This window comes from Geospiza fortis, unplaced genomic scaffold (genome assembly GCF_000277835.1).
Source record: "Geospiza fortis unplaced genomic scaffold, GeoFor_1.0 scaffold194, whole genome shotgun sequence".
NCBI classification, from domain to species: Eukaryota; Metazoa; Chordata; class Aves; order Passeriformes; family Thraupidae; genus Geospiza; species Geospiza fortis.
In genome coordinates, this window is record NW_005054322.1 from 2,132,184 (window position 1) to 2,154,278 (window position 22,095).

General features: G+C 38.1%; 1 protein-coding gene across 2 annotated transcripts in view; it reads left to right on the forward strand.

The window, feature by feature from the left end:
* Positions 1–3,164: 3,164 nt before the first annotated feature.
* Positions 3,165–22,095, forward strand: part of DNAJC15 (DnaJ heat shock protein family (Hsp40) member C15) — a 21,927-nt gene continuing 2,996 nt past the window's right edge. The window contains exons 1-6 of one of the 2 annotated variants that reach the window (XM_031056801.1): positions 3,298–3,347; positions 6,230–6,288; positions 9,773–9,824; positions 11,251–11,324; positions 17,963–18,039; positions 19,491–19,561. In XM_031056801.1, coding sequence (XP_030912661.1) covers positions 6,271–6,288; positions 9,773–9,824; positions 11,251–11,324; positions 17,963–18,039; positions 19,491–19,561 — 292 coding nt within the window. In that variant the 5' untranslated portion in view covers positions 3,298–3,347; positions 6,230–6,270. Of the gene's footprint in view, positions 3,348–6,229; positions 6,289–9,772; positions 9,825–11,250; positions 11,325–17,962; positions 18,040–19,490; positions 19,562–22,095 lie in introns of both variants that reach the window. The other variant, XM_005420749.2, reaches the window with a different exon arrangement.

Below are 22,095 nucleotides of genomic sequence, written 5' to 3' on the forward strand. Positions count from 1 at the left end.
GGATGTGTTGGGTAATCTATTTAGGAGATGTAAAATGCTGCACACACTTCCCATTTTATTGCAAAAAGCTGAAATTGACGGTACCTGTCAAAAAGTATCATCTTCCACCCTCTAAAAGAAAATTGACCCTTGCTTTCTCTACAGTATTACAGCATTACAGCAGGTCCACCTCTCCTTTAGCTAATGCTGCTTCAGCAAATGGAACTGGCCATTGAAAATATAATTAACCTGGTGTCCAGAATTTGCTGTATTGAGGTCCAGTGCCTGAAGATTATTGCTACATTTTAGGAGCAGCTCTTTAGCCTGGAGGGTGTTATGCATATCTATATTGCTATATAGATAACACTAAATAATAAAGCAGGGCTGGGCTGTTTTAAAGGTCTGATGTTATAAAAACAATCAGAACTACAAATGAATGATTTATATAATTCAAAATACCTGCAAAAAAATCTATTAGAAAAGGCAAAATTAACTGGTAAACTGCACAAATGGTATCAGAAACCAGGATCTCTAAGAGCTATTGCTCCAGCTCTATGTCCAGAAGGAAAAAGTCCTTGAGAAGTCTGGCAGTATTAAAATAGCATTTGCTATATTCTTGAATAGATCTTCCTTCTTAACATCTTTTAAAGCACAGATTTACTTATTCACAAAAGATACATGAGCTTTTTGGCATATATACCGTCTTCTACAAGGAATAATTATACTCTTTGAATTTCTAAAGGCCATGATTAGTTCCAGGTTAGGATTTTATATAATATACTACCTTGTGGTACCTAGTCAACCAAAGGTGTCATACAGACAATTATAGTGTCTAGAAAGAACATTACATTCTTCATTGTGTTGTTTCCAAATACGTTACCTAAAGAAATTAGTAGAAGTCCACAGATCATGGTTTCTTTTAACTTTTATAGTATATTGTGGTAATTAAATATACAAATGCTTGTAGGAGAATTAACTCTTACAACTTCTAATTGTGGCTGAGAGGATTTGTTCTTCATTCATTTGTATGCACATGACAATTCAGCAAGGCTCAAGTACTGACTTTTCCAGTTTTATATTATATGCCTCATGATTTCCTTGATAACTTTCAATTATACTCTCTTCTCTGCCTGACCTCGGAAACTCTTAATCTTTAGGATGAAACTTTGGTCACAGCCATTCTAATTTCACTGATCGGGTGCTACATTTACAGGTTCTTTGGAAATTTTTAGTGGTAAAAATTGCAAACACACACAGGATCCTTGTTATCAATTTCACAATATTTAACCTTGTTTAACCATTTCTAGATTCTCCTTCATTCCTGACAGAGACTCTTGCCAGCGTGAATCCTGACTGCAACATGGAACACTGTAGCACAGACTGGTTAGGGAAATAATTTATAGGAAAAGTATGCAGACAATTAACTTCAATGGCATAACAAATCTGGACAACATTGCTACACATTAATAGTGACAATATGCTGGAACACACCAGTGTTTAGGATTGAATTAAATAGTAATGGACAGATTGTCTCCACCAGCACCATCCTGTGCATAAAGTAGTACACAGCTGTGGCACGCTGAGAGGAGCTTCGGGAGAGAACCATAACCACAGACCCAGCTGCTTTCATTCCTCCCCTCCTGGCTTCCAAGGAAAACAAACTACACTGTTTCACTCCTGGCAGAAGATACATTTTCCTCATGTTGATTATCTGGTTTGCTCCGTGTAATCGATAGGCTTCCTGCGGCTCTCTGTCCAGAAAGCAACAGCAGTGGTGTGGCTGGTGATGTGAAAAAGATGTTTTGAGCGCTGTTCTCCATCTCAGAGTGTGCCTGGATGTATTTGTATGGACCATATTATGACCCAGTGTCTTTAGGAGTCCAATTTTGCTTGGACCCTTACAATGACATAAAATATTTCCTGAGTTCATAGATTATAATTTCCTTACAAAGGTGATCAAGCAGCTGACAGGGGCAGATGCTTTTCTGGATTTGATACTTATAGAGGAGGAAGAACTTGGCTGCTGTGAGCAGGAGACAGTAGTATTTGGGCAAAATAGCTTTCGGTTAATGAGAACAGAATCTGTCCTGTTAAGGGGTCTCAGAGATCAGGTTCTCTAAGGAAGAGACCCTAATTTAGGTCTCTAATTTAGGGTCTCTAAGGAAGAGACTCTAAATTCCAAAACTTTCCATTTATTGTTTTTAATCTGGGTTTGCTAATCAAGAAAGTAGAAAGTGACATACTAGTCTGCATCAGTTCTATGCAAATAAATGAATAAAAAAAGATTAGTTGGGGACATTTTTATTGATTCTAAGATAAGTTTTAAGTTTCTAATAAATCCAGTTCCACTGAAGGTTTAAAGAATTAATCATGCATGATTGCATGTTATATGTCCAATGAAGAAGTAAAAATGAATGCGTTTCTTGACGAACGGATCATCATGCAACTTCCAATGGCTTCTGCTCAGTAGAAAGTTAAATTTATACATCTTTCTAAGGTTAATGAAATGCTGTATGTGGTCAGCTCTCCTCTGCGGTGCTTTAAAAAGATACTTAAGAGATGCTCAGAAGAGCAATCGTCATTTGAAATAGGAGGTAAGGAGAGTCATTCTTTTTGTCCAGTCACACCGCTTAGCAACCCGCAGATGATCCCATTCCACCGCCAGCACTACCAGGCAGGAGGGAAGGGGAAGCAGCACAAGGGAAGAGCCGCTTCACTGCTGTACGGGCACAGGGCCGAGCATTTTACTGATTGTGGTGTGGGACGAAAGGCGGTGGCCAACCTCTGCACAGGGAGGCATCGGATGAGGAGCGCTTCCAGAAGGGTGAGCTACGATCCAAAGTGGCGGCATTTGCAGAGAATCAAAGTATAAACACAGCGAAACATATACAGACATCAACTGAGGCGCAAGCCAGCATGTAAATTTTAAAACGCATTTTAGCGGGTTTTTTCCCAGATTAATTACGCTTTATACTTTTCTTTACATATATTCCCCCCCCCTCCCCTTTCTGAAATCCTGTATTCTGAAGATGGGCATTAATAATTTCCGTGTGGCCTGAATGTTTTTCCCCGTCCTGATCCCATTTGTAAATGCGCTGATTATCCCTGATGCCCGCATTGATTATCCCTTATCGCTCCGTTTCCCGCTTCTCCCGGGCTGCAGCGCGCCTGCCTTGGCCGCGCGGGAGGAGGCCCTTCGCGCTCCGTCCTGCCGTGCTGTTTGTTCCTCCAGCCGACCCGTAGTGTTCGCTCCTCCTCGCGCCATCATGGAGGGCGCCGCGGCCTCTGCGGAGGGCCTGCGCTACGCCGAGTACGCCCGGGCCCCTACGGGCGCCGGCAAGGGCCAAGCCGAGCTGGACCGGGGGCTGGTGAGCGCGTGGGGGGCGGGGCGCGGGACAGGCGTGCTGCGCTCCCCTCGGGACGGGCGGGGGGCCGGGGGCAGAGGGGCCTGGGCTGGTGCCGCAGGTGCAGGTGCAGCGTGGGCAGCGGGCATGGCCTCAGCCCTCAGGGGAGGGCACACCCGGGATCCGTGAGTGCTCGTGGTCCCAGGGAACAGCGGAAGGCAGAGGGTCCTCAGTCGGAAAGTTCTAATAGTGCGTTACACGATTGATGTGGAAATGTTGGCTCTGGTCTACTGTGTAAGCACACGGCAGCGGGTTTTGGATACAGGAGTAGGGTGAAAGGCAAGAGAGAAAAGTAGATGTGAATTAATGACGAATAGAAAGAGAAAAAGAAAGAGAGGGAAAGTGAGAGAGTAAAGGAGATTACTCCTTTACGGTCCTGGTTCCAGCCTCAGTCCTGCTGATGAAATGTCCCTGGGCGTGCCTGGGGATGCTTTTCTATGGATAAGTTTTCCCTGCCAGGAAGACAGGTTTCTCTTTCTGCGCAATTCTGTAAACAGGCTGGAGGGCTTGGGGGGAGGTCTTTGGTGGTCTTGATCCCCCCCTGCTACAGTCCGTACCCAGTGCTTGGCCTCATCCTTGCACTGCAGTGTGCTGTGTGTACCTCCAGGAGCTGGAGCAGGGAAAAGCGCTGCCCTGCTTCTGCATGACCCCCTTCTCCAGCCGCATCTTGTTCTTTCTCACGATGTGTTAATGCCAACGATCCTTGGTTATTCCCAGTAGGTCTTGTCTGTCACCACTGAGAGTCCTTGGTTGGCTCCATAGCCAGTGTGTGTTTGGAAGATACACATTAGTCCCTTATATGCTGGGATTCCATGACAGGGTACATGGGAACACTTCAGCCCCAGCACTCACAAACGAGTCCAAAAATTCCGTTCCCTGCCGTGAAAAGGTGATACCTGATGTGTTTTCACCCACTGTGCAAATGTTATTACCACAGGCAGGTTTGAGTGTTGGAGGTTTTGTAGAGCTCTGTTTCAGAAAAGTAATTCTCGTCTGGTACTTGGTGCTGTGAGTAAGGCTGGGTGGAGGCAGAGTGTCTGCAAAGTTTCCTGTGCTCTATCGTGCTCTAAAGGAAAGGATGCTGGGATTTTATCCCACTTCTTCATTCCTATCACTTCAACTAGTTCAGGGAACAGTGAGTCCCCACTGGAAAAGAGAATTGGGAAAAACACATGGCTTAAAGCCCCAGATGGTGAAGTTTTCACATTTTTTAAATGGCTTAAAAGTCTTACTTGCCTAACCTAATTGTGCATGTGAAGTTGTCTCTACAATATTTCTACTTTTTGAAAACACAGTTTTAAAAATCACAGTTCTCTAAGTTATTTATTCATTGTTACTACAGTCTAGGACTTTTTTTTTCCCCAAAGAGTCTTCCTGTGTATTTAACAGCAAGTGTGTAATCTTAAAAAGCTGACTCTGAAACTCATTATTGTCATAGCCATTCTCCCTGTGGAATGCTAGCAGGGAATTCCTAGAATTTTGTTGAGTCTGGGCCTTCTTACCCATCTGGGATAAAAGTTGCATTTGGAGTTAGCATGGATTGCTTTGTTGTTGTGTGTATTGTCACGTTATTACTGAGGTCTGGAGACTGAGGTGGGTCTGAAGAGGAAAGAAATCTGAATGCCTACAGTTTTCTATTGGAATCTGAAATCTGGATGTCTACAGTTTTCTATTGGAATTTATTCCTTAGTCCAGGGTATTAGCTGAAAGTCACTTAATCATGGTCACATTTACTCTTGTAGTTCTTTTACAAAAGCATTTGGAGCAATGGGAGAGCAGCAGTGGAAGCTGAGGAGTCTTTTCTCAAAGATCACCCACAGGAGCCTTTGTTAATTAGTGCATACTCAAGAAGATTCATTTGAATACCTTATGGTAATTGTTCTATTAGTGAATCTTGCTCTAGTTCCATTTCCTATGAAAAACCATCCAGAACTGTAGTTGTAGCTCTATATACAAACTAAAAAGGTTACTGGAAATTAAAGGACGCAAAATGAGGTGAGAATTGTGTCAGTATGGAGAACAGCATCTAGCTGAAATTACTTTTAATTCCCTGCTGGAAAACAAATTAAATTTCATAGGAAGGTTAAGACTAGAGGGAGAATACTAGATTATGAAATCAAATTGGTTGAATAGAGTTTATAATGTAATCCCACTTCACAATGGTTCTGCCTCCATATAGTGTTACGAAGGTGGCTTCCTCTAGAGCAGTATTCCAATAAACTGTAGCTACTCTTCTGAGGAACAGAAACCTTATTCTATCTTCCATACCAAGCAATCATTTATATTTCCAGTCAAGAATTTTTATTTAAGGGAATATCTATTTTCAGAAATATTTTTGTACACTTAGTTAATATACTTTTGTATCCTGCTTCTTAGCAGTGTACAGAACTAAAAAAAACCCCACAACAAACAAACCAAACCTTAAAAATGTTTAGTTAAGCAATTTATGCTTGTGTGTATTTAGTTGAATGTAGGTGCCTACTTCCTATTTTTCTGGTCTACGATTAAGCGTGGATTAATTGCAAAATACCATTCAACCCATGAAAACAATTATTATTTTCTCTGTGCTTTTTATTCTGTTCTGCTCTGCTCACTGTAGGTTTCTGAGGAAAAAGACTGTTGGACTCCTTCTGTGTGTGTGAAACTTAGAGCAAAATATTTTTCTTTTAACTGAGAACAGTGTTCCACTAGTTGTAGTAGAAGAACCACTATAAAATCCAAATCATATGTAGGCAGATAGGTTTTAACATTTGGAAAGCATTAGCATTTGCAGCCCATTGTCAGATGTAGGAGTGTTCTGCTGAAGTTTTAAAATGATGCATTTGAAATTCTCCTTTTGTTTATAGATTCAACTTTTTTCTACTTCATAGAAGAAGAAGAAGCTCTAATGCTAAGAACACCATATGTAATTTTATTTTTTTTAGTATGTTTAAGTTAGAAGGGCACCATGGATTGGGGATTTGCCAAAATAATATCTCATCCTCCCCTCTTTCTTCTGCTAAAAAATTAAGGCTACTGGAGAATTAAATATTAAAGGAATATGCAGAAATTCTCTGTTTTCTAACATACTGGGTGTTAATACGCTTTATGCTCTTTTGTTTGCCAAATGCTTAGGTAAATCAGGTTTTGGCAGTTGCCTTTCTAATGCTTGTGTTTTCTTATACTAACTTCAGAAAAGGATTAAGAAAATTCAGGTTTTACAGATTTAGCATAACTTTTTCATTAGTTTCCTTTAGCTGGGTTTGTTACTGAAGACTGAATTACATAGTAAAATTAAAATACCGAGATCAGCAGAATAGCATGGGGTTGATGACTGACCTTTGGGAGCTGATTCATTGAATAAAGAAAGGGACAGATGTTAGTTTTTAATATTTTATTTCTTTATTTTTCCCTCTTGGATTGTAACATAATGATTTCATTTAAAATCCACATCTTGGAAGTTTCTTAACAGCATTTTTGGAGGGGGGAGAAGGTCAATTCTGTCATAATTGAAAGTCAGTGTGTATGTATTTATTTATTTATCCCTTATGAAATGCAATTTCACGCAATAGGAGACAAAAATGGTCATGTTGGTAGTTGTATTAGCATGCTGTAAATGAACTGCTGCCTTCCACAGAGAGAGCGAGTTGCTTTCATTTAATATTGACGTGAAAGGAGTGCATTTAATTAAAGCTTTGGACTTTACATTTCAAAGCACCAGGCTAACCTTGACGGATTCTTTTAAATATTCCATGCTCTCTCAACTCAGCTGAGTTACTTTAAATAACTCAGCTGAGTTGAGAGAGCGTGGAAAAGGAAACTGAGTCAAGTTGGACTGGAAGAATTTACTGGTTAGTACTTGAAGTTGCCACTGCTTTTATGATAGTCTGTGTCAAGAAAAAGGCCAAACTTGCAATCTCACACTGATCCAAATTCCGTCTTTATCACATGTGTATAGTTAGGATACATTCACACCATAACATTCAAGATGCTTTGTTGTGTCAAGTTATCACTTTTTTGCTAATATGTGGCAAGTGACTCTTCTCTAACGTGCTCATAATGCAAATAAGGTGACTTACCATAAACCAGTATTTCTCAGATTTTCTGTTGCCTGTACCTCACTTAAATGTATGGACACTCGTTCCTCTCTGGCTTGAGCTTTGTACCAGTTTTACCAAGTTTTCTGTCTTGTCTTTATTTCCCCTTGATCCTGCATCCTGATCCTATTCAAGGGCTGCTACCATGGTTTGTTTTTACCTGCTGTACTGCGGGCAGCAGTAGCTTTCCACTGACTGCTGGTGCTTTCCACTGAGATTGGACAAATGCATTCCAGCGGATATGGCCGACTCTGTCAAAGGGCCTCAAGGGTCTCTGCATTGTTCTCCCAGATTACTGTGCAAAATCACTTCAGCTACTTCTGCACTGAACTGACAGAATCCTGGTGTTAATAGTCTGGTCTCTCTGCTTGGTCTTCCCTGTGGTGAGGTGTCTGCTGCTAATGCCTTGTTGGAACCTGCATGTCTTGTAAACTGCTGACTTAAACCACCTTTTTGGTGGCAAAGCAAGTATAACTTAATTTGGACAATCAAAGGCTAATAATTTTTTTTTTGCCAGCGTGATCTATTTCACACATTGTTGAGCTCTTAATTGACTGTAACCACTTAGTAAAAGATTCTTGCTGTCAGTCTGAATAAGTCAAGGAAACTCTTGAATATTAATCCATGGTCACAAACCACAAGACAGAATAATATAGAATTCCTATAGGGTTAGGATATTTCCAGAAAGGTGGCTGTTTGTGGTTTGTGTCTAAGTGGAGGAATTTTTTTTGAATGTTTGAATATTGAGAGCCTGGGAAAACTGATTTGTGAGAAGAAGTGAAAAGAGTTTTAGTTTAGTGAGACGATGAACTGTATGCTTCACAATTTTACATCATCTGCCATTTAAGATAACATCCTTAAACATTTTCATGGGGAAAAGACGAGAGGAAATTTTGTAGAACTGAAAGGAACAACAGACATAAAACTACTATATTATTTTTACATTCAGAAATTAATGCTACTATTGAGACTGAAGACCACACTGAAATGGAAGAGTTAAATTACAAAAATGTAATATACAGGCAAATATCTAAGGCAAAAATTCCCCCTCAGGTAGGTGGGAGGTAGGTATTTAGTTAAAATCTGCAGCATCCACATGCTAGATCCAGAGGAATACAGCTACTTCTACCAGTGACCTCAGAGGAGGCTGGGACTTCTGTCCTGAGCTCCGTGCTACAGGCAGCAGTCATAGCCGCTCGGCCTCAGAGCCAAAGCTGTAGGAGCCACAGGGCCTGAGGGCAGCTCCTGCATCTTATACAGCTGCCTCTTTCTGGGCAAGTTGCCAACCCATGATCTAAGTCCTACTAAGCCAGCTCTAGGAAGGCTTTGAAAACAGTATTTCTAAACTCTTCCTCTGCTCCCACAGGCTAGAAATGAGGGTGGGTACAATTGAAAACAAAGTAATTTAGCCCCAGAAATCTTAGTGGTAAAGGCACCTGGGTTCCAGATCCAGTTCCTAGGGCATTCACATTGAAGTTGGAGCTTTAGGTCCTTCTGTCAGAATTGCTTGTATACAAGATATAAACCAGTTATGGGATAACTGTGGAAGTAAGTCATATATAGAAAAGACAGTCTGGTGATAAAAGCTTTTTCACTGTCATTATGTTTTGAATTCAAGGTAAACCTAATCAGATTTCTCAGGTTTCCCGGGGGGAAATTCAAGGCATTATTGAACTGTCGTATGATAAGACAGGTGATACCACAGATGACTATTTCCTTTGTTTCAAAGATTGCATGGAGGCTTTTCAGAAGTGGAGAGCTTGTTACCCTTCCTGATTTCTGCAAACATGTGAGAAGGCAGTCCTTTCTTCAAGGTTTACTTCATATCTTTCTTCAGCTTCTTGGTCAACACAGGAATACTTCTTACCCTTCTTGAAGTGCCTGACTTTTTCAAGCACTGTGTAGGAAAATACATACACCTGATATGAGAGTTATGAGTTAGTTCTTCACGTTTTTGTAGTAAACTGATACTTTGTTATGTAGAACTAGACTGCACAGGTAATTTCAAATAATCCTGTATAGTTATGTGCCTTGTGTTTTTATCAGTGCATACTATATGAGCTGATTTCAGTGTGTGTTCACTGATTTGCTGGTGGGTAGTTCAAGTTAAACCTGATACAATGGTGAGGGTTAATGGGGCTGAACTATAAAATCCAACAGCCTGGGGAATACAGAATTTACTTTCATCGCTTTCGTAGCTTGTAAATGAAATGTCCACATCAGGCATCAGAAATGCTCCTTGTTAAAGTAAAAGGTGTGTATATATCAAATTAGAATTCACATGTTATTCTGATTCCTGTTTTTCTGCTTTAGGCCAGGACTATGATAGCACTTGGACTTGGCATTGCAACTGTTGCATTTGCAGGTAAGGTAAATTACCCGCAGAACTCTCACTTTGTGAGCTGCAGTTTGCAAACGGGTTAATGAAGTTTTTATGAATATAAATAATGGAAAGTGGAAAGGTTGCTCAAGAGAACTGTGGAAAATTGTGTCCACCTATAGAAGTCATCAGAATTGTGTCCACCTTCAAAGTAATAAATTCCAAAATTCTTTTTGAAAATGGTGGAGAAAGCTGGACAATGTAATTTCATGGACAGCAGCTAAAATGCTCCATCTGCTTTTTGTCTGCAAAATGAAAGGTGAAAAGTTTATTTACTTAATAACATATTGCGGTGTAGAGGCTCTTTAGTACAGAAGAGTGCAACAAGATGCTGTGATGATAAGGTGATGCTCAACAAATTGAAATAGAGGAATATAAAAGGTTTTAGTGACTAGTGATTTATCATACTAACTGTTTCCATACTACATTTTTTATTGCATGAACTTTTTGCATCTGGACTGTTTGTTATTCTGAAAAATAAGTTGTAGTTTGAAGACAGGGTATGAGTTTAACATTAAATAGTGGTTAGCAGAAAGCATTAAGAAGAGAATGAGGTAATGGTACATCACAACATTTCAACAGAGATAGTCTGATGTGGTTTTGACTTCTGTGTTACCATAGGCACAGGCTTAGATCACTAAAACTTACAGACATGATATGTGTTGTAAGAATGAGTGCAAGTTGCTATTTGAATGAAGCAGAGCCACATTTTATAAATAGTTTTTCCATTGTGTGTAGTATTAAGTTACGTTGCTAAAGAATAGTTAAAACAGTAACTGGGGAGAGAGGATTTACATGGAAAACCCTCCAGTAACATGGCATAATTCTTGATTCCGGTGTTGATAGAGCTGCTTTGTTCTTCTGGGAACACAGCCTTACAGGAATCCCTCTAGTCTTTCTTGGCTATAGACACTCAGTGCTAGTGGGGAGTTGAATGGCTCTGAATCCCAGAAGATCGTCTTTTTCTAACGAAATTAAAAATTCAGTATTTACAAGGTGTGTAATAAAGCATACAGTATCACAGCAAGAAACGTGTAATACATGGATTTCTTTTTTTGAAGACATAACCTTTGAAGAGTATTTAATAAATAATGTATACCCAAAGATAATGTTTCAAACCACCCTTTTTCTTAAAGTTCACAAGGCAGGTATCTTCATTTATCATATTGAAATGTATTTAAATCTATTTATTTAGTGAGTTAAATAGCGAGTAAACACAATGAGTCTTTGCAGTCCATGACTAAGTTTTTAGATGCAGTGTACTAAAATTCTTCTCCCTCTCCCAATAGTTTGGTGTTTTTTAAAAACAAAATTCTTTCTGCTGTAAACTGATGAGCATAAATTGGAGCTTGTTTGTGGGGTGTTTTTTTGCATTTTAGTGAATATTTCATTTAACCTTCATCTTTATTAGGTCGTTATGCTTTCCATGTTTGGAAACCATTGGAGCAGGCAATTACAGAAGCAGCAAAGAGGATTTCAACTTCTGTAAGTTTAGATACTACTTTATGCTAAATTTATGATTTTGTATTTCAAGTATTCAGAAAGGAGATATTTTATGTTAAATAAAGTGCCAGGTAGATATTTTTTCCCCAGGATAGGGCTGCTCCCTGCTGTGTAAGTTCTGGCACATTGTCTTCTATATTTTAAATCCCTATGGATAAAGCTGTATCAAAAGATGTTTATGAGTTTGATAAGCAGTTGCAGTTTTTTCTACTGATGTTCTTGTTTTGGAACCCTTACTAGTAAGTGTAAAGATAAATTGTTCAAGTACATGGTGAGAAAGTCACTAATTCCTAAATATTGCAAAGTGATGACATGCAGTTTCATTTCCAGCAGCTAAAAGTGAAAGAATTTAGTCTTTTAGACACAGTGTTAAAAATCAAGAAGACAAATTGATGAACTTCTAGGATGGGTTGCCATGGAGATGGGAGAGCTTGTGTGCTGGTTTACATAGGCGTTGTCTTTTTTTTCTTCCTCAGCTAATTTGAACTTTTAACCAGGTTTTTGTTCTTTGTTTTTTTCCTGCTGGTTAAAAAATACAATAATGAGGTAAAAAATCAAGAAGTAGTGTGTTGTGCGGGATGCATATGCAGGGAATATTTGAGAGCATTTACTTACTGCTTCAGTGGCTATGTTTTCCTCTGGTAAATAAATACATGTGTTCCATTCCTGTTTGATTGAAGTAATTCCCAATGAGCTAGATGTCTGCTTGTAGCAGAATGTTCCTTCAGAGTTCATAGTCTGTGTACACTTACCCACAGCAAAAGAATGCTATTCCCTTCATCATGCTGATGGGTGAGCATGTTCAGGGAGTAGTTGTTGCAGATTATTATTTCCTGAAAAATATACTAAAGGTAGGTTTTTAAAAAACATGATATTAGCATTGTACCTACTAATGTTAGGCCAGTTGCAGCACAGAGCCTGTCTAGACAGACACTGAGGTCCAAATTCATTTGCCATCTGTACTTGGTGTTCCTGTGCTGAAGGTGCAAGCTTGGTCAAGGCAAGCTTCCTGAGGAGAAGATTCAGCTGTCCTCTTGGGGCTGGTCACATTTGTGTTTGCTTGCCATGTGTTTCAGCCAGAAACAGTGCTCCTAGAAAACTTTTTTTGCTCTCTGTCGCTCTTATTGCATTGCTGTTGTGAGACCACTGTCAATTTTTTCTTTTCCTATTTCAAAAAAAAAATGTTGAGATATTCCCCTATTGCCTGCCAAAACAACAGAGGGGACTTTAGGTACTGTGAATTAAATTGCTTTCACATGATACAGATACAGGCTGACTTGCAGACTTGCTAGATGTAGCTGGCAGTACATGTGGCTTCAGAGTATGGAGTGCTTCAGTCTTCACCCTCCCTCCCTCCCTAGCTGTTTTACTCCAGCCATTCTTTTTCTATCCATTTGTAGATACCAGCTAGAGAATCTAAATTCAGATACATTCACATAAGAAAGCATGCAGTGACTCTTTTTAACACATTGAAATGTGACATGCTACTGCATGGAGAGGTGTCTGTTCCTAGGAAACTGCACCCCTCAATACTGACTGAGCCAAGCTCATTACAGACCTATCTCATTTTTACCTCAGTGACTTTGAGTCCTGCAGAATTCATGAACAGCCATAAAGAGCAAACCAGGAGCTTCTGCATTCTAAATGTTCTTAGTCCCTGGAGCAGTATCCTCTGTCTGGTTTCACATCCTCCCTTTCTGCCCAGAATTGTGTGTTTTCTACTGATTTCCAGTAGGGTATTTCTTCTGCTGTTCTATTTCTGTACTTGAAAGTACAAGTTTTCTGTGTAAGATGAGATCTACTGGAGACAGTAAAAACTCTCTTCCTGTTTGCCATTTACTGTGTGTATTTTCTGGCTTTATATTTGTGAGAGGATAGTGATAATATCTTTCTTCTACAACCATGGTCCAAATTGAAGATCCTTGTATAATTCTTGGCCAAGATTATTTGATTTTTACTACTCTACAGCTACTACTTTCTCAGTTTATATTTTAATTTTTTTACTTCTCCCCTTAACAATGGATTATTTTCTTTAAAACAGTAGAGAAAAGATTAAATGCAAAAGTCCTATGTAAGTGCTTATTCTCCAAAGTGCTTATTTTAGTAGTTTCACATGCCTTTGTGGGATATGAAGCTGCTGTGTATAATGTGTGAATTAGCACTTTCACCACGTTTCTTGACAGCTTATTGCCCTTTACACTGTACTGACAAAGGTTACCAAGAAGTTGGTACTTCTACCCATGCTTCCTGGAAAAAAAAAAATCTCATGACCTTCAGTGTCTGGGCTCAGCGTTACTTTGCTGGGTTTCTATGGTGAAGGCACCTAGCTTGGTCCCTATAATTTTCAGTGCTTATTCTAGCTTTGTAGAATGAAACCTTGTCCCTCATGGCCTTCTTTTCCTTGAGAGTCTGTGAACAGCTGACAGTTGAAAAGCTAGCTGCCTCCCTCTGTAAGCCCCCACTCTTCCTCCTCCATTTACAATGTTTCCCCTGCTCTGTTTGCGCTAGAAATCACAGTTGATGTTGATCCCTCCCAATTACACAAGGTAATACAGATGCAGTTTATTCTTTCTGTCTGCTCACTAATAAATTATTTGGGACAGGTCAAGCTGAGCAATTTTGAAGTGATAATTTAAAATGCTGCTTGCTGTATCTTGAGGATTTTACACTTCCTATTTACTTATGTAAATAAGTAACATATACAGTCAACAACTGCACTCATCTTTTAGTCAGAAATAGTAAGCAGAGGCAAGTAAAAGCTTTATTTTGAATTTTTAGATCTCATATAAGACAGTCACTTTATATTTAAGAATATGTATTTGTAAATGCTTCTGTAATTTAGTCTTGAAGTTTTCTACTATCTTTCTTTCAGTGGAGAAAGTCACTGGAGGAAACATTGTATTTCCACTCTGTGGCAAGTCATAATGCTTGCTCCCACAGAAATGGTTTATTAGTTTGTGTGTAGTTTTGTCAGTGGTCTCAGAGACACTGTTTTGTTTCTGTGTGTAGTGAGAAGAGTGTTGCCTGTAGAAGTTGCATAGCTCTAAGTAGTCATTTGGCTTTTCTTCCTCAGAATTAGTGCCATTAGTTGTACTATTAATATTTCCTTAAAGTGTGAAATAAAGAAGCAAGTATTTCGGTAGCATTCATTACCTTTCTTTGTGGAATCAATGATATTGAGGATTGAATGACAGACAGATAGAAGATATTGAAGACAGATGCAGAAATTCTAGGCCAAATAAACAATCAAAATACTCAAATCCCACAATCATGAAACTCTGTGTTCCACAAGAAAATGATGTCTTCTGTAGCACATCATTAGGTTTTCTCACTGTATTTCCTTTATTGGATCTGATTCTGCTCAGACTCATGGAGTTCTGAATTGAGAGGTAAGGGTAGCAACTGTCTGTCTTGTCCTTAATTGAAAATAAAGCTTCTAGAGAACAATGCAGTCCATTTTATAAGATTTTTTTCCTAACTGAAGTTAAGGAAGTTAAAGTTGATATTAGCAAAATTCTATGTTATATCACAGCTTCTAATAGTTTGTGGTTGTAGTTTGTTTTTTGTGTTTGGTTTTTTTCCTCTGGTGTTTGTTCCCTTTCTGGTGGAGGACTGTGTTGGTCCTGGTACAGCAACATACAGTTTTCAGAAAAATTCACTACTCCATGTAATGTAATGTATGGTCTCAGTTTTGGTGTTTTCGCTCTCTTAACTGGCATAGAAACAGTGATTATGCTTCTGATTATGTGCTATGAAAAAAAAACTATCTTGAACATGTCATGGTTCCTGTGCATTGGATTTTCTTATCTGGTTGCTTTTGTGGAGATTTGCAAGACTGAATAGACATTTGCAGAGCAAGTGCAGCCATTTTCTGTCCCTCCCTATGCCCCAAACCTATTAATAGCATTTGTTCAGAAAGGAGGACTTAGATAAATTGCTAAATGGTAATAATGTGCAAGTAAATTAAGTAAATTAAATGATACCTCCTCCCCTTCCCCCAAATAGTACAAAGAAATTAAGAGCTCATTTCAATGATTTTTCCAGTACAAAATTTTCTTTGCAATTGCTGGAGCTAATAAATAATCAAGTGTCTAGAGCTGCCTGCTCATCAAGGAGTTCTCATAACAGAAAAATATCTTTCCAGCCATTACTTAGAATTTACAACTAGGAAAAAATGTTTTAGTTTGAGTAGCGTGCAAAAATTCTTTCATTAGGGAACTAGAAATTTGCCTACATGTTGCCTAAAATGAAGTCTCAGTATTTTTTCCTCTTTTTTCTAACCAACAGGAAAAATGCTTTTATGTGTAATTTCCTTTTGCTTTAAATTCTGCTTAGGATGGAGATCCTAATTTAAGAATTGATTATTGTTTCTACATCCTTCACTTATGAGAAGAAAATATTTTTTCATGAAGACCAATTCAACAAACTGTTTGTGTGTGAAAAGACATTATTTTTTCATTCCTTTTGGAGGTGAACCGAGGCTTCCTAAGGTTAGAACAGTGTCAAGGAAGTAGGCTTTAAAAACATGAAAAAATATTTCTGAATGTAAGCTTGCAGCCATCCCTCCCTAGTCTCTGATTTTAAATAGTATTTTAGATGAAATCTACCAAGAACAGAGACAAGCTGTGTTAAATTCAAATGCTGCTCTTCTCTACATTAATAGCAAGCTAGTGTTCTCCTGCATTAGAGTTCTATGTCAGAGTTGAAGGGCAGAGAAGAATTCAGGAAACCACCTGCACCTAGACTGCTTTGGGAGCAAATGTTTCTGGAAAAACTTTCAGAGAGCATTAAAGTATGCTTTTCTCTTTTGCTTGTAGTAATTGTTGGCATTGTTGCAAATTTCTGTGCAGTTCTGCTCTTCAAGGGTGTTCATTAAATTATTGACATCATTTCCCTTCAGAGAACCAGAGAAGCGCTGTGTGTTCCATTAATGTTGCACCCTCTAACCTGTCAGTCCATGTGCACTTTTCCAGACCTGGTTGGTGTTACCCTGTAGTTACAGAAGTGGCTCCTCCACAGATTCTCGTTGTTGGCATGGCATGTCCACAGTTCCTTCAGCTTTGATACCTTTAGTGTTACAGTAGTGGTTACTTTGTTCATGGTTTGGGGTGGGAGAAGGAAAATGAAATTCGTTTTGGGCAACAACAGCACACTAAAAAAATCTCTTCTGTGTTTGCGTGTGACATTCTGGTAGCAATAGGTGAAGTATTTCTGAACCTTGCTTTTGGGTGAGTATCTCTCCTAAGCTTAAAGGCTTTTCTTAGATATCATAGGCAGAGCCCTTTAAATGCTATATAATGGTTTTGAAATTATATAAGAGAGCTTGTGTAGACATAAGGCAAAATTCTCACTGAATATGAATGGCTTTATTTAGTGAGAAGAGTGTTTTTTCAAGGGCCAGGCGCATTTTACTTGGGGCTAAAGGGAATACTTAAAAATAGTCTCAGCTCTCAGGCCAGACTTCCCTTTGATAGCAACAAAAGAAGCTTATTTTCCCTCAGTTGATAGGTTTTGCACTGAGGAAAAGACTTTAGTCTTGTTGAGTGATTTCTGTGTGCCAGTTCGCCAAGGCTTGGAGCTATATCTGCCACCTCTGGGACTTACAGAAACATTCACATTGTGATCACTGCTAACCGTCAGTGATGGTTCCACAGGTTTTTTTCATAATTTAAAATAGATTTATGGTTGACAAATATGCATTCAACCCATTCTCTATGACAGTAGCTGTAATGATTTGCTCTCATCTCCATCTCCTTTTTAATGTTCTTCTCCCACTGTTTTTTCTTCCCTTCTTAAAACAGTGGATAAAGTTTCATATGACAATGAGTTTAAAAAGTTAACCACAGGTCCTGTTTCTAATAGTTGTCAGTCATTGGTTTTGAAGGAAGGATGTAAAGACTTAGGATTTCCCTATATATTCCATTATTTGCCAATGTTCTCCAGCTTAGTGGTTTCCTAAAACAGGTTGTAACTTTATGCTTAAGCCTTCTTTATTTCCCTTGTTTCTTTCTGTTTATTTTTCTTGGTTCTTATTTTTCTTTTTTTTCTTGTTTCTTTCTCAGGATTCCTTCAAAGAACTCATGATACACTTTTTTGAAGTAACATTCCTTCACATCAAATCTATTCTTATATCAATTGGGTTTTTTTTACCAACTTGCTTTGTAGAAATGTCTGTAGTGATTGTCCCTAACATCCATGGATGCCAAAATATTGTCACTTTTGGCATTTGTCATTGTGATGGTACCAGTGCTGTTCTCAACAATTATCCTTCTTTCCCTCCCATGCCCTCCCCAACACATGCACTGTACCATCCTATGCTAGTATGTACTTTGATTCTGGACTTTTCTCCTGGAGGCAGGATTTCAGTGGTTGTAGCTATTAATATCTCTTATTAACAGTAGAAGATTGTGAAAACATAGGAAGGTTTTTTAAGTTGTTTTTTGTATGTGTTATCACTCAGGAGAAGTCCTTTCATATTATCTGGTCTCCAGTCATTCCATGCCTTTGAAATAAATTATAGATGGATGTAATGCTCTGAATGAGGTCATATAACTACAGTTTAGTTCCTGGCACTTTGTACATGAACTAATTATTGCTTTTTTTCCCTTTCTTCTTTGTAGAGTCTTTCATCATACTATAAGGGAGGATTTGAACAGAAAATGAGTAGGCGAGAAGCAAGTCTTATTTTAGGTGTAAGGTAGGTGTGTTGCATCAATATGTTTTTACTTCAGCAAGTATTGAATGAAGCAGATGCATGTTGCAAGAATGTGGAATACTCTTGCCAAAGCCATAGCTTTTTTTGTAAAAGACTTCTAATCGCTTATAAATTATTCTAGTACTCTGCTTAAACTAAAAAGCAAACAATAACGTGCTCAGAAAAAATGTGAATTTGTTTGGCTTGAAGGCAAGAAAATTTGAAGTAAACCCCTCTTTTCACAGTTGCTTCTTTGAGCAGACCTGCGTGATCTTCTGTAATATTCAATGGCCACTTTTCCCCAGTTATGGTTTAGAATCATCTGAGGTTCTAAATGTGGTATAACAGCTTTCCTTTTTAGTATTAAAAACAGCTGTACAAATCAAAATATAGATGATTGTTATTTGTGGTTGTATGATAAATCATTTTGGTTTTGTATCTATATAATCCAAGACCGTTCACCCTCTCTTTGTTTCTTTCTACGTCACTTTCTGTTCAATTGAAGTACTCTTTTCTTATGCAGTTCTGTGAACTATTTTTGCAACATACCCTAATTTCACTGTGACAGAATAATAATTAGAGAGGTTGTTTACCTCGGGAATTTAGTTGGGCTGATACCTTGCATTCAAGCTGTATCTACAGAAAGATTAATTAATTGAATCATCGCTGATTAAGAAGTCACCTGAAGTGGAAAACACTGATTCATTTCTGCATACTAACAAATTATAAAAAACTGAACCATTCAAACTGTCCTTTTGCATACAAGAGTTTTACTGTGTTGGCATATTGCATCCATAAGTGGTTATTTGTCTGGTAAGGTACATATTTTGTATTTAATTTAGGCCAAATACATATTTTATGTATGTCATTGAAGTAAACAATATTATGTAGGTAGCACCTGTAAATCAATGTGTCCCTGAATGTAACACATTGAACAGCTTTGCAAAAAATAACACATACAGGCATTATTTTCAGGCCCCAGTAGAAAGAAAAAATATTTATAGCTGCTATAAAAATATTTACAGTAGAACAAAATGTGATAATATTAAATATTTGTTGTTTTGTCACTGGTCATAAAGATATTTATTTTCTTGGAGGAAAAATTGTGTTTTCTGCATTTAATGCTAGAATAACCAACCAGATAGACCCTAGAACTGCTGGGGCTATCTTCTTTTCTCCCCTCAAATTTTTTATTTTAAATGAGGGGATGTATTACATTCTACAAAAACCTGAAAGATACTTGTATGTGTCACATACACAAGCTTTTGAAAAATGTCATTCTCTTTGCCTTATGTGCCTTTGTTGTTGTTGCTTCCTCAGAGATGCAGTTTATGTTTTGTCCACAAGATGGTGAAAATCTCAAGTTTCAATTATTTTTGAAGCCAGTATAAGCTGTTAATTTTTAGCCTGAGTGCTCTGGCATTTCTTGTAAGCACTTCAATTTGTTTTTGCAGTCCATCTGCTGGCAAGGACAAAATCAGAACAGCGCATAGGAAAATCATGATTTTGAATCATCCTGATAAAGGTAAATAATTATTACTTTTCTTAACTAGGTCTGGAAGGGAAGAGGCTTAAATGAGTTCCTTTAAATTTTCTGACTGTGTAAATAACCACATCAGCTGCAAATGTTTGTTGTTTATTGACTTGAGCTTCTGTGTGTCATCTCAGATAAACTGAGCTTTATGAACCAGTTTTACTCATTTTTATTTAAAGTTGTTTTCTGTACTTGTGCTGCTTCAGTTAAGACTATGAGCTTGGGGACCAGTTTTCCACACTTGGCAAAAACTTCTTGAAAAATAAGGGAAAATAAGCTATAAAAATTTTACGTTAAAATAAAATTCCTGTTTTGAACTGTAATGGACCAGTTGCATGCATGAAAGTAATTTTCTCTGGGGAAATGGTTTGCAGTTACTAAGTGCATCATTGATGAATTTCAGACTTTATGGAATTCACTTGGAAAGAATGTAAAGCTGGGCATTCTTGGTTTACTGGCCGGGTTTTTAATGTAAATTTATCTTAGAGAAAGGCTATTATTATAACTTTAACTACACTACAGCTGGTTCAGAAAGAAAGCCCATATGTTCATTGCTGTCTCTGCTTTAAAATAACAGATGGTGAAGAGCTGCACTGTATTTCAGAAGTCAAAAGGGGAAATCAGAGGGTTTTTATTTCTTTTTGACAGAATTATAGGCTCCCTACCAGCACCCCATTTTAAGAAAATGAAAAGTGTGTCCGCTGGCCATGGGAAGTGTTTAGTTGATGCTTTTCTCTCTTCATCCCTCAGTTTAGTGTAAAAGCTGTCCTGTTTGTTTGATTTCAAACTTTCCTTTTTTACTCTTTTTTGTAATGTGTAAGTTGCACAGACCTAGAAAGGAAATTCACTTCTTTGTTTCTAATATATTACAGTGGTCAAAAGTCTCTTAATCACCAGAGTTCCTATTAGGTCAAGTTTTCTTAGTAATGAACTTCTACATTTGTTGTAGCTGTATGTGGACGCGTGAGCCAAAAAGAATTGTGAATCTCCATGTGGATATTAAGTGTATGTGAAGAGATGCTTCCTGTTAGGAAGATCCTAACAACCCTAACAAAGATTTTAGTGCTGCACTCTGAGAGTTTTAATGCCCCTGCAGCTGGGCACAGTGTAGGTCTGGATGGATGTAGTGAGCCCTTCTGTGTGATAGTGAGACACCGAGCGTTTTCTCAGTGGGAGCGCCAGTTGTAGGGATTTGTGCTTCTCAATGCCCCTGAAGCTCTTCTGGCATGGCTGTAGAAAAAAAACCTTAATATCTTCAGCTGCAGAGTGAGGGCATGAAGTAATCTGGAACATGTGGCATCACAGAGAGGCTTGTTTGCTTGTATATGGATCAATTCTGGCTGTTGGTAGCACAGATGTTCATTTAAAAGTAATATTCAATGGTATAATGTAATTTTGAAATAATATTTTACCACCTGGAGATGATAGAAGAAAGAGCAGTAATTGCAGATTTTAAGTTACATGTGTTCTGAGATCCAAACTGTTGCAGAGAGAAATATTAGAAATAAATAAGAAATACATAGAAATTTGCATGAAAACATCCCCAGAGAGTACTACTGAAATGGCTGCTTGTTAATCTTTACAGTTCAGTTTTAAAGTTTTTATATTGATACATTGTATGTTAAGTTATCAGTTACAAATTTTTTATGAAAGAACATTTCCTCACAGAAAAAAAAAAGAGAAACCTTTTGGACTTGCCTTAATTATAAACAAACACTTAGGCAATCATGAGATTGAATTTCCTCTCATTGGAGGGCTACAAAATTAATACAGCACTTAAGGATGTAAATGTAGTGAAAACACTTCCAACAGATTTGAATTTACTTTAAGATGCTATATTCTAGACAAGTAGAAAATCAAGGTACATTTAAAAATTACTTGGAATACATTGTTTATTGCAGGTTTTAGTCTTTACTGTTTGTTTGATCCTCTTATCTCCTCTGTGAAAGAAGCAGTAGTCAGTGTAGTAATGCTATTCCTTGCTACAAAGCTACTTGATTTCAGAAAAGAAAAAAATTTTTTTTCAATAGTCAATTCGTCACTCATCCCTTGCCCTGCCTCACTTTCCTCCAGTTTTCCTCCAGTGTGGCTTACTTATTAGAATTAAAACACTCAAACAAGACCAAACCATGGAAAAGAACTTTTTTTTTTTCTGGTTATTATACTACACTATGAAATTACTTTATACTGATTTGGATTCGTGCAGCAATGGCTTAAAGAAGTCTTTAAGCAAGCCTCACCTTTTCATTTGCATGTGTCTACAACTAGCTCTGCATGTTTCTTCTATCATTGTTTTTTCTGATTAATAGAATGAAGGAAATGGTGAATGAAAAGAATTAGGTTGAACAAATGCCTTGGAAAAGGCTATGCAGTGCACAGTACTGCTGGAATCACATTTTCACATTAAAATATAGGTGTATTATAGTAAGTGGTAAGTTACTGATACAGACCTTGCAGTGTTGTTTTTGGTGACTGTGGGCAGATGGCTGGCACTCAAAGGGAGACTGAAAAAAGCCCAGACACAA